General features: G+C 34.4%; 1 protein-coding gene across 12 annotated transcripts in view; it reads left to right on the forward strand.

Annotated features, from left to right (window-relative positions):
* Positions 1-12894, forward strand: part of GRIK2 (glutamate ionotropic receptor kainate type subunit 2) — a 672448-nt gene that overhangs the window by 291791 nt on the left and 367763 nt on the right. For all 12 annotated transcript variants that reach the window (XM_030809503.1, XM_003258377.4, XM_030809504.1 and 9 more), the window contains 2 exons: positions 289-342; positions 4229-4402. In XM_030809503.1, the coding sequence (XP_030665363.1) occupies positions 289-342; positions 4229-4402 (228 nt within the window). The remainder of the gene's footprint in view (positions 1-288; positions 343-4228; positions 4403-12894) is intronic.

A 12894-nucleotide genomic window follows, 5' to 3' on the forward strand; every position in this document is an offset into this window, starting at 1 on the left:
TCAAGTTTTGTGTCAAATTTAATGCCTTATTTAATGTGTTAAGCCATAGCTTTACAATTGCAAACACTCAGCTAATAGCTTTTCTATCTAGAGAATTGCTTCAGAAATTCCTTCAGTAACCACTAATCTTTAACTACTGGGGAAAGATTTAGTTTAATCCAATTGTATGTAACATAAATATTGTAGGTTGATTCTTTATCACATCCTACTATGTTTTGTTCTCACTTGAATTACTGACATACTGTCTTTCCTATAATATGTACCTTCAGTATTTTTTGTTTTCCTTAGGCATTAGCTATGGGAATGATGACAGAATACTATCATTACATCTTTACCACTCTGGTAAGTACTTTATTAAAATGTTCTGAATTTTATTATTATGACTTTTTCAGATGAAAAATAGGGTTTCTTTTTTTTTTTTTTTTTTTTCTTTGAGACGGAGTCTCGCTCTGCCGCCAGGCTGGAGTGCAGTGGCGCGATCTCGGCTCACTGCAAGCTCCGCCTCCTGGGTTCACGCCTTTCTCCTGCCTCAGCCTCTCCGTGTAGCTGGGACCACAGGCACCCGCCACCACGCCCGGCTAATTTTTTTTGTGTGTATTTTTAGTAGAGACGGGGTTTCACCGTGGTCTCGATCTCCTGACCTCGTGATCCGCCCGCCTCGGCCTCCCAAAGTGCTGGGATTACAAGCATGAGCCACCGCGCCCGGCCGAAAAATAGGTTTTTTAGTAAGAAGTATTATGACTGATTCCTTTGTAGTTATATTGTAATTTGATAAGACCCCACCAAAATTATTATCAGAGAGGATAACTCTTAATAGAAGCTGATGATTTTGAAATAATATTATTTCAGATATCAATTCAAAATATTACATGTCTTCTTTTTATGTTGCTTTAGAGAACTTTCAGAACATAATGGATCTTGAAATTAGTTTCCTGAGAAATCAGTGCTTTAGAAAAGCACAAATTCAGCCGGGCGCAGTAGCTCACGCCTGTAATCCCAGCACTTTGGTAGGCCGAGGCAGAAGGATCTGAGGTCAGGCGTTCAGGACCAGCATGACCAGTATGGTGAAACCCCATCTCTACTAAAAATACAAAAATTAGCCGGGCATGGGGGTGGGTGCCTGTAGTCACAGCTACTCAGGAGGCTAAGACAGGAGAATTGCTTGGACCTGGGAGGCGGAGGTTGCAGTGAGCCAAGGTTGTGCCACTGCACTCCAGCCTGGGCGACAGAGCTAGACTCCATCTAAAAACAAAACAAAACAAAAGCACAGATTCTTATGTTATCTCAGCTCTATTCACTTTTTGAAAATCAGATGTATTGAAGCTGTCCTTTCAGTAGATTAAATTTTCTATTCTGCTTTTGCCTATGTTTAGTTAGGTTTTTTTTAAAGTCAATATGCTTTAATTTGCCATCAGCAAATTGAATGTTACCTTTATATTTTGTTTTCACATACTCACCACACAATTTTCCCTTATTATATATGAAAATCTGACTTTAACCTCTATCAAACTTACTGTTAGCTCCATTTTGTTATCAATACATTATCCTGACCTTTCTTTCTCTGTAAAACAGCTGTCTCTTTACTAATTCTTCCTTCCACATGTCCCAAATATGAGAGCATCTCCAAGTTTGGACTTCATCCAATCTTATTTTCTCTTCAATTATTTTCTTCAGAACTTGTTAGTATTTAGAGCCTCAGTTATCATCTTTGTTCGAATGATGTCTAAATGTTCTATGTAATATTTATGAATTACTGTATACTGTAAACACTTTTAATTGTTGTGCCATTAGATAATTTCAAAATATTTAAACTTTAGTGTCCTCTGAATTGATGTGTCTTCTGATTATCTTAAAAATTTCAACTTTTGTTGACTCCTGTATCACCAACAAAATTTTACTGATTTTTCCTTCGTAGTGTCTCTAGCATCTATCTTCTCCATTCCCACAACAACCAGTCTAACCAATGTTTTCTCCATTAACTTGAAATTCTTTCAGTTAGTCTCCTTGCTTCTAGAAGTCTTGAAGCTGCCAGATCAGATTATTAAAATTTAATTGATTGCAATAGCTTCCTGCGATGACAACTCTTACCTCTAAAGGAGATTATTCATGCAGTAGGATGTATTTTACTTAAAAATAGCAAAGCTGGCTCTGGCATATCTCTATATTATTTCCTAGCAGACAACTTTTTGCAGCTTGTAAGAAACTTAGTGGTGGGGGTAGAGAGGAAGTGAGAGCATTCCCTCATCAGCAAATTATATTTCAGTGCTGTTACAACTCAGCATAAGCGTAAGATTTTGGGGAAATCAAAAGTATCTCTCAATAAGGAAAATAAATGAAACAACTAGTTTAGGATAAATAGAACTCATAGGCCTACACTTGAAGGCCTTTTATACTTTGATCCTAATCAAACTTTCCCATTTCCTTTTGCTACTATTCTCCTTTAGGAATTCTCATTTATAGCTGAACTGATGTGGATCAGTCTCCTGAATAGGTTTTATATCTTCTAAGTTTTGTGTCTCCACTCACACTTTGAATTCTCTTTTTGTCAATCATCAGCCCAGTCTTTCTTTAATGGCAGCTGTAGGGGAGAAAAGATTTCTTTTCCTCACACATCATGAGGTTCAAGGCTGAGATCTCTATAACAAAAGACAGGTTAACAAGAGAAACACATAAAAATGTATTTAATATAAATTTTATGTGACACAAAAGCCATCAGAAATGAAGACTCAAAGAAATGGGAAAATCTGGCTTTTTTGTTTTTGTTTTTGTTTTGGTTTGATAAAGAGTAGATAGTTATGTAGGAAAATTATTGGACAAAGGGAGGTTATGATCTAATGGCAATAAATCCAGAAAACTTAGCAAGGCCAAATTGTTCAGATTCTTCTTGACCTCCAGGTATAGGGCTGGATCCCTCTGGAATTAGAGTCTTATGACCTCCTTTCTGTGGGGGTAGGTAATTCTTTTATGGTCCACTTCAGGGGAGAAAGGTGGGATAAGGTCACAGAGTGACCTTCCTGCTTCTGTGTCTTCTCAATTTCCTATAGCCAAGTACCATATTTGGGGGTAGCATGTTCTGAGCCTCATCACAGCTAAGATCCCATCTGCTCTGTGAAGTTTTTCTTGACCATACAAATTGAAAATAACTTGTCTTGCTTCTGACTTCTTTTGCATTTATGATTTCTACTCTTTTACCACTTGGCATATATTGCCATGCTTTATTTATTCACCTCTTGAATATATCCTATCTCCTTGGCTAGATTGTAAACTAAACTATTAAAAAATAAAAACCTAAAGATTCCTATGTTTTTCATAGCACAGACTAGAGCTCAGGCCAATGCCAGCTGCTTTCCACTGATTTCTATTCTTATTATCTAGCCTGTGTAGCTGTATGAGTCTAAGGCAAGCTGTTCACAGAACCAATGGCATTAATCTTGCCTTGATTCTCAATATTGTCCATACGTTCTGAGGATTAGCTATGCCAACTAGAAAGAGGGCAAAACTCCACATGCTGGATGTTTTCATGGTGGCATCCATTTCCATGATAGCTTTGGCCTCCTAGCTCCTGGGAAAACTAAAGGGCAGAGCAAGAACGTTCACTATATGCAGACTAGAAAAGGCATAAACACAAACAGGCATAAAGTGTTTATTGGAAACTTATAGTGAAGTTTCTAGGTGTGAGACATGAGATGAAGGAACTGTATTGTTTCTGCAACCAAAAAGGCTAGTCTTCTTAGCATTTTTTCCACACCTTTCATATAGTTTTCATTAGTTAGAAGCCATATTTTGTGACTTGCTTTCTAAAGACAACAATCAAACAAAGAAACGCTGACAAAAAAAAAAAATTAAAAACAGCAATAACCAGGTGAGGAAGCAGGGCATAGAAAAAATTAAAGCAAAATATTAATACGTAAAATAAGGCAAGCTATCCTAAACAGAGAGAAGAAAGCTATTGCAAATCTTAGATGTGAGTTATAGAAGATCCCATTGTTTCACTGGTGGATTTAGAATAAAAAATATACATAGATTTTTACATACAGAGCATGTATCTCTGCAATGCCAAAGCATGAGGACAGTTTATTTGAATCTTGGTGATTTGTGATGTTTAACGTCACTTGACACAAAGGTGTTGAGTGACCTAAAAAAAACAAAAATAAGTGACTATTTCAGTAATACATACCTGTGAAGATACTCTGTCGATAATAACAACACAATAACATTTGTCTTTTAGGACCTCTTTGCTCTTGATGTTGAGCCCTACCGATACAGTGGTGTTAATATGACAGGGTTCAGAATATTAAATACAGAAAATACCCAAGTCTCCTCCATCATTGAAAAGTGGTCGATGGAACGATTGCAGGCACCTCCGAAACCCGATTCAGGTTTGCTGGATGGATTTATGACGGTATGAATACCCACTTAAAGATCAGTTTGTGTGTTTCTAAATAGTATTGCATACATATTAACTTCTGGGTTTATATGCATACATATAAACTTCAGTATAATTGTTTGATATTAAAAGCAAAATATCAGAGCTACAATGCAAATAATTTTATTATCAATTTTTTAAAATCAATTTTATATGAAAAACTTATGATTCCATCCAAGTATCTCAAAAGGTATTACAACTATCACCAGGGTACTACAACATAGGAATTTCTGTAAAGTTAATTAGTGCCCTACATGGGAGAAATGAGAGACTGAAAAGAAGACATTAGTCTGATAGTTATCCTTCTGATCTTACCTATCAATATACGAATACTCTTCAACATGATGATTTCTGATATCTGGTGTTATATAAATGACTTATGTCACACAAAACACACAAAATTCTCCCATGAGCTTACTCACTCTTTAAGGCTGAAGACTAATCAATAATCACATTTGTCATTTTCAAGTCCCAGTTTAAACCCAGAAGCGGCACTATTGCATAAACTATAAAAGAAGGGTATATTCTTATATAACTTAATTGTTTATACCAATGCTTACAATAGAAATCAATGGCAAGGTATACATAATTTGAAGTTTTCTTATACTGTGTCCTCCAAAAGATAGGTAAAAATCAGTGTTATTAGTGTGTTTAATTTAAGCTACTATGTAAAAATAATTATTTTTAATAAGTAATCAATATAAAAATTATGACTGAGACATTTTATATTTTTTATGCTAAGTCTTCGAAAGATGGTATGTATTTGACATCATGCATATTAATTCAGAGTAGTCACATTTCAGTCATATTTGCTCTGTAGTAGCCAAATGTGGCTGGTGTCTACCTTGTCAGACCTGGTAGGTATGTATCATGTTATTTTTAAAAATTACTAAATCATTTATCTACAGACTAAAGTATCACTATAATTAAGGAAATAGCTTAGCAGTGGGGTGATATTTACATTTCATAGGTAATTACCACCTGCTTTTAATGAGTATTAGTCTAAATGGAGAATTTATAAACAAAAACATCCTCTATCCATACATGTTTGTAGAAAAGCTTTTTCTATTATGATTGTAATTTTTCCATTAATTACTTCAATGGCTTCAAAGCATGTTTTTGATACTGTAGGGATAAAAGGAAAATTTGATTTTTTTATCCTTAGAAGGTTTTGTAATACAAATTGAGTGCCTTCATAGAGACTATGAAGAAGGAATGGTTAGCCTAAAGGCATCAACTTTCTGATGGAACAAAAAATACATTTGTTTTCTGTTTGTGAGAGAAATCGCCTACTAGAATTTGAAAATATATCCGTATGAATTTGTTTTAAAAGAAACACTATAGGGAAATTTTACTTGGTTGCATATAGAGATAGTTGACCAGTTCTAGTAGTTTAGTTTTAACTTATGATATGTTTGAGAATTTTTATTGAGAGGAAAATACCTAAATAACTTAAGAATGAAAATATTTTCCTTCAAAGTGGAGACAGATTTAAGATAAAATACAAACTAGAAAAAATTATAAATGTTATATTTTATTACCAGTTTAAAGATGGTGAATCAAACTTTTGAAACTTAAGACAATGCGATTTTTTAATATTATAATGTATACTATCCTTTAAATTGTTGTTATGATCATGTATTTTTATATATTATATAAAGATATTTATATATTATAGCTTTCTTTACAATTCTTTGATTTCAGGATGAATATCTTATTTTCAATACCGTTATTAAATGGTTTTACGAAAAGTAAATCAGTAGGTATCAGAACAATTTTACACCTTTATATATTGACTTCCACAGATAAATAAGTCCAAGGACTAGTGTGCCCCTTTATGTATCAGAATCATAAAAAATATTCAGTTTTACTTTGGTACTCTCTGTATAGCTATGTGAGTCCCTCTGTGACTTTACACATCATCTCCTGAAATGAAGTAGTCCCTAATTTGTGGTAACTTATGTAAACTATTGAAAGACAGATAAGTACAAAGAATGATGTATTAATTTCCAAGGTAGAAGCTCTTGGAGAGAATTAACCCCTACAATATGGAAAAAGAGACAGGATATTAGGAGAATTACAGATTAATTTCTCTCTTTTTGGCATGAGTCTATTCCTCTTCTGTTTTTCCCTGTTGAACTGGCAGGTGATTTCTTGGAAGGTTAAAAATTTTAAAATAAAAATGGACTGATGAAAAATGTGTCTATTAAAAATCCTGGGCATTGTATATAAACCATGGATTCTGAGTTATTTAGAAGAATTTTCCATGCAATACTTTTCCCTTTGGTATAGTTCGTAAATATAAAGTAGATATGAAGTTTGTCATTAAAATAAGTGTTTCTTTCAAAATAGATGCAGACTGATTTTGTTTTCACAATTTCTCTTTTGGAAAATTAATATATTTAAAAATCTTTTCATCATATAACATTATACCAAAATTAAAAAATATATACATAAAATAGTTTCATTTTATAATATTAATTCTTAATTATAAAATAGCATATGATTAAAATAAAACCAATTGAGTTCTTTATTAAAATGGGGGCATATTTATGTCTTACATAAGTATTCTTTTTCTTTTCCATTTAAAATTGTATTGTAAGCATTTTCACAAGTCATTGCATGTTTAGGAAAAGAAATTAATAGGCTGTTTCCACCATGAATATAGTCAGTAAATTAAGAGGATTCTAGTTCGAAAAAGAAGAAAAAAGAATTATAGCCTGGCATTGTGGCATTGGCAACATTCCCTTCAGTCAATTCATGAGATCTCAGTGTTTGTGTATCTCTTGTTCTTTTTATCCCCTATGGTCCCATAAAGAAATGGGATTATCAGCAAAGTCTCTAGTGCTTGGAGCAAGACCTATTATTATCAGTATCATAATCATTTCCCATTGTGTAAGATCATAGTGCTCAGACTTTGACATCCTTTCTTCATGTTTGAGCTATAAAAGGAAACAGTAAATTGGATTCATAAGAGTTTTTCTAGTTGAGTTAGGATTTTAATTGGCCTTTGAGATAACTGTTTATCAGTTAAATGACTACTGAATACAAAACCACTTCGCTTGCCATTGTAGTTTCTTTCTCTGCAGTCTAGGGTCATCATATTAAAGATGTTAATGTTAGTAACTCAGTAAAATTTTTAGTTTCACTTGGTATAAACCCAACCAAGGAACCAACTCACACAGTACTTCCAAACCTGATCTAGTAAAGGAGGAAGAAATAAAGCTCAACACTCTTCCTTTACACATGAGGGTTTTCTTTTAACACATGATATCCCACTTTTCTCCATTCCCCCAAAATGCCATCCATTTAGTGCTCTGAACTTCCCAGACATAAACCCCTTATTGTAAAACTCTTTCTATACTATGCATTCTGTGTTGTGTTTCCATCTTTTCATGCTCCTGGAGGTGTGCAAATACCTTTCAATGAGCATTACTACTGTTCTTTACTGCAAAATCAGATAACATCTTCCCCAGTCCTCTAACCAGACATTGTCTGCCTTTATATAGCACATTTACTATAGGATGAAAACCAGTGCCAATCAGAGCCTGATAATGGTGATACTTATTATTGATTTATTGAGTTTACAGCAATTTCAGGTCAAGACAAATCAGATACAAACACCTCAGGGTACATTTTAAACAGTCTAGCTGTGTCCCAGAAATCCTTCCCGGTGGTTCCAATATATATATATATGCATATTAATACCGATGTACCTGTAATCCATTCAGTAGCTTAATAATTATCAATACTTTTTTTCTTGTGCTGATAGATAAAACCACATATTTCCTTGATAATATAAATGTATTACACAAATCAATAATAATCATATTGGTTGACTATATCATTTGGGTTTCTATAGGAATATTACTGTTTTAGAAGTTTAAACCCTGGACACCGACTGCTATCTCCCTTTCCTTTCACCTCAAAAATCATTAAGCACTGTCAATTTTACTGTATCAATATTTTTCTTAGCTACATTCATCTTTTCAACCCAGAACTTTATCTTAGTTATGATCGTTCCCCTGGCTTTCCTAATAGTCCCCTCACTGAAGTCCTACTCCTAACATCTCCCTCCTACATTCACCTTCTTTCTAGTATGATTTTTTTCAGAACTTTGCTCATGGCTCCTCATCATTTACCAGGTGTAATTTGAGCTCATTTGCCAAGCCTAAAAAGCCTTCTATGATCTGGCTCTTTCCAACTTGTCCAGCCTCATATTTGCTTACTCCCTGTTCCACCAAGCCACTCTCTCATCTCACCTTTGATGTGTCATTACTCATCATGTATCACCTATTCCAGCAGAGGATACTTCCATTGTTTAAACCACCTACCTTTTTTTGAATGTTTGGCATATTCCTACTCATACTCTAATTTTCAGGTTTTCTGTTACCTTCTATATGGAATGTGCACTGAGTCCTCCAGATATTTTATATGTGTGGTCCTTTTTTTATGAACTTTATGTATAAATCCATGTTGAAAGTTAACTCTAGTGCTTTAGTTTGTTTTTATATCACTTTTTCAATAGACTGTTAGCTCTTTTGAAGCAAGAACTAGATATTGTAATCTTTGAAGTCTCTATACCTAGTTTAATGTCTAGTGTAAAATAGGAGCTCATAATGAGGGATTGACTGCCTGATTGAATAAATGCATTTGTTAATTGATTTTAATCATATTACATCTATGTTCTAATCACTAGTTCCTCTCATTTCCCCAAATATATGTTAGAGAGCATTTTATTTGCCCTCTTGTACTTTATTATCAAGATACCTAATCATTTAGAAGATGGAATTAGGCTAGTCTCAATGGCAAAAGCTTAGAAATACTTTTTTTTTTTTTTTTTTTTTTTGAGAGAGAGTCTCGCTCTGCCACCCAGGCTGGAGTGCAGTGACACAATCTCTGCTCACTGCAGCCTCTGCCTCCCTTGATTGCAGTGATTCTTGTGCCTCAGCCTCCGAGTAGCTGGGATTACAGGCGTATACCACCATGCCTGGCTAATTTTTGTAGTTTTGGTAAAGATGGGTTTTCACCATGTTGGCCAGGCTGGTCTCCAACTCCTGACCTCAAGCGATCCACCCACCTTGGCTTCCCAAAGTGCTGGGATTAGTTATAGGTATGAGCCACTGCACTCGGCCATTAGAAATACTTTTGATTAAATAGTGAAAGTATAGTAAGTTAGAAGAGTAGTTCCCATTCTTTTTACAAAGGAAGAGATAATGCTTATGAGAGGTGAGTCTTTATGTGTTTTAATTCTAAAGACCTCCTAACAGTTATTTCTTTATAACAACAGACCACAGACCCCAGCTTTATAATTTCCTTTTTTATTTGAGTATCTTAAAATAAAAGTGAGCATCTTGTATATACATTTTACAGCAGGAATTTAGCTCATCCACTAAGGTGACACAAGTAATCATTTGTTACTGTATGAAGATTTACTTTTATAGCTGGGTGTGGTGGGGCAGGCCTGTAGTCAGCTATTTGGGAGGCTGAGGTGGGAGGATCACTTGAGCCTGGGAAGTCGAGGCTGCAGTGAACAGTGTTCACCCAGCTAAACTCCAACGTCACACCCCGTCTCAAAAAAAAAAAAAAAAAGGCAATGGAAATAAAACCATAGAGAAATAAAGTATGAACAGAACAGACAGGCTTTTTCATTTACTGCTAGAACAACTGCAAGCCCACCTTTGTTGCTATTTGCTTGTCTTAATTAATTGTAGCTGTTTTTCTTTAATTTATTTGAAATGAATATAAATATAAGGTTTTGGCAAGTAACGGATCAAACCAACTCAACGTTTTTTAAATTGGTGAAGCATTTTGAAAAAGTTGGCTTCATCTTATATTGCACTAAATCACCAAAATAAAAGAATAAAGCGTAGCAACATGATGAATTAATGAATTAACTTTTTAAAAATCAATTTTAATACTGTGTATTGTATGCAGCACACAGGATTTAATACCAGGCATTCAGGATTTGGTAATGAAGACAATACCTCTATTTCATCAAACAACTAAGGGAATTGATAAAATCAGAAGATAGTAACTGTTTTTCTGATCACTTCACAATCTTTGTTGATAGAAAAATTGTGTTCAAAATGTGATGTTGATTGCTTCTTAATTTTGTATTTGGGGATCTTCTTTCCTGTCTTCCTGAAAATTCTTGTTAAAATTTCTTGTTTTCCATGATCATTTATGATAGCAAGAGACACACATATATTTACCAGGAATTGTACATAACTTCTTAGTATTTTGTCGAAAAATGTGTAACATTTCACAAAATTTATTAACATAAATGTTATAACTACTAGTCTTATTCTTGTTGTTACCACAGAAGAAACATTTTGGGGTTCATAATATAATAAAATATGGCAGAAATATTTGTATATTTCAGAGTATGTAATGAAGTCATAAGTACAACATTTGTTACATTTATATATGCTTGATTTGATGAATGGTAAAAGGACATGGAGCATGGAGTGTGAATAACAGAATGGCACTATATTTCTTTATTTTATGTACATATTAATCTTCTAAGATGCACTAAGCTACAAGCTAAATCTAAATGCAAATAATTGAGATGACTTAAAAACCTCCATTGTTTTACTAACATAGAACATTTCATCTAATTGCCTTTTCTCATTGACAGATTAAATAAGCAGCATTTAAGCATCTAAAATTGATAGAGATGGAATTTCTATTTTAAGTAATTGTTTTTTTTTTTGTTTGTTTGTTTGTTTGTTTTTCTATTTTTTTTTTTTTTTATACTTTAGGGTTTTAGGGTACATGTGCACAATGTGCAGGTTTGTTACATATGTATCCATGTGCCATGTTGATTTCCTGCACCCATTAACTCGTCATTTAGCATTAGGTGTATCTCCTAATGCTGTCCCTCCCCCCTCCCCCCACCCCACAACAGTCCCCGGAGTGTGATGTTCCCCTTCCTGTGTCCATGAGTTCTCATTGTTCAATTCCCACCTATGAGAGAGAACATGCGGTGTTTGGTTTTTTGTCCTTGCGATAGTTTACTGAGAATGATGTTTTCCAGTTTCATCCATGTCCCTACAAAGGACACGAACTGATCATTTTTTATGGCTGCATAGTATTCCATGGTGTATATGTGCCACATTTTCTTAATCCAGTCTATCGTTGTTGGACATTTGGGTTGGTTCCAACTCTTTGCTATTGTGAATAGTGCCGCAATAAACATACGTGTGCATGTGTCTTTATAGCAGCATGATTTATAGTCCTTTGGGTATATACCCAGTTAAAATCCTACAAGAAAACCTAGGCAATACCATTCAGGACATAGGCGTGGGCAAGGACTTCATGTCTAAAACACCAAAAGCAATGGCAACAAAAGCCAAAATCGACAAATGGGATCTCATTAAACTAAAGAGCTTCTGCACAGCAAAAGAAACTATCATCAGAATGAACAGGCAACCTACAGAATGGGAGAAAATTTTTGCAACCTACTCATCTGACAAAGGGCTAATATCCAGAATCTACAATGAACTCAAACAAATTTACAAGAAAAAAACAAACAACCCCATCAAAAAGTGGGCAGAGGACATGAACAGACACTTCTCAAAAGAAGACATTTATGCAGCCAGAAAACACATGAAGAAATGCTCATCATCACTGGCCATCAGAGAAACGCAAATCAAAACCACAGTGAGATACCATCTCACACCAGTTAGAATGGCCATCATTAAAAAATCAGGAAACAACAGGTGCTGGAGAGGATGTGGAGAAATAGGAACACTTTTACACTGTTGGTGGGACTGTAAACTAGTTCAACCATTGTGGAAGTCAGTGTGGCGATTCCTCAGGGATCTCGAACTAGAAATACCATTTGACCCAGCCATCCCATTAAGTAATTGTTTTTTACATGAAAAATGGCAGTTGCAGTGAAACATTATCTTAATGGTCATGTTATTTTTATAGGTCAATTTTCAAACTTTTCACTTGGGAAAAGTAAGGGTAAATCAAGAGAGATTTTTTCCCCTTCACCCTGAAGAGCAAAATTTATCTTCAAAGCATTGATATAATATTATGTGACACCAACTTGTAAAGGATAAATACATTTCTGCACGCAATTTTCTTCAGTCTCTTATTTTATATTTAAAAATGTAGGGGAGAAAAAAAAAACAACAAAAAACGTTTTCCTCTACCTGTCTTAGGTTTGTTCATTGTCTGGGACCTCTGACAGAAGACAGACTAACATGAAAAAATAACTGAAGTTCATTGTTTTATGCAGCACCTACTCACACTGAAGAACTCAGATGGGAATAGCTCAAGGGGTGGTTAGAATGTGGGCTTATGTAGCCTCTTAACAAAGAAAGATATCTTTTTAGAAAAGTGCCAAGACAAAGGAAAAGTGATTTAGGAATTTAGGGGTGGCAAACTGTGAGCAGGTAGATACATACATATAACATTATATAAAAATAAAAAATTATATATATCTAATATTGCCA

Source organism: Nomascus leucogenys, chromosome 3, assembly GCF_006542625.1.
Source record: "Nomascus leucogenys isolate Asia chromosome 3, Asia_NLE_v1, whole genome shotgun sequence".
NCBI lineage: Eukaryota > Metazoa > Chordata > Mammalia > Primates > Hylobatidae > Nomascus > Nomascus leucogenys.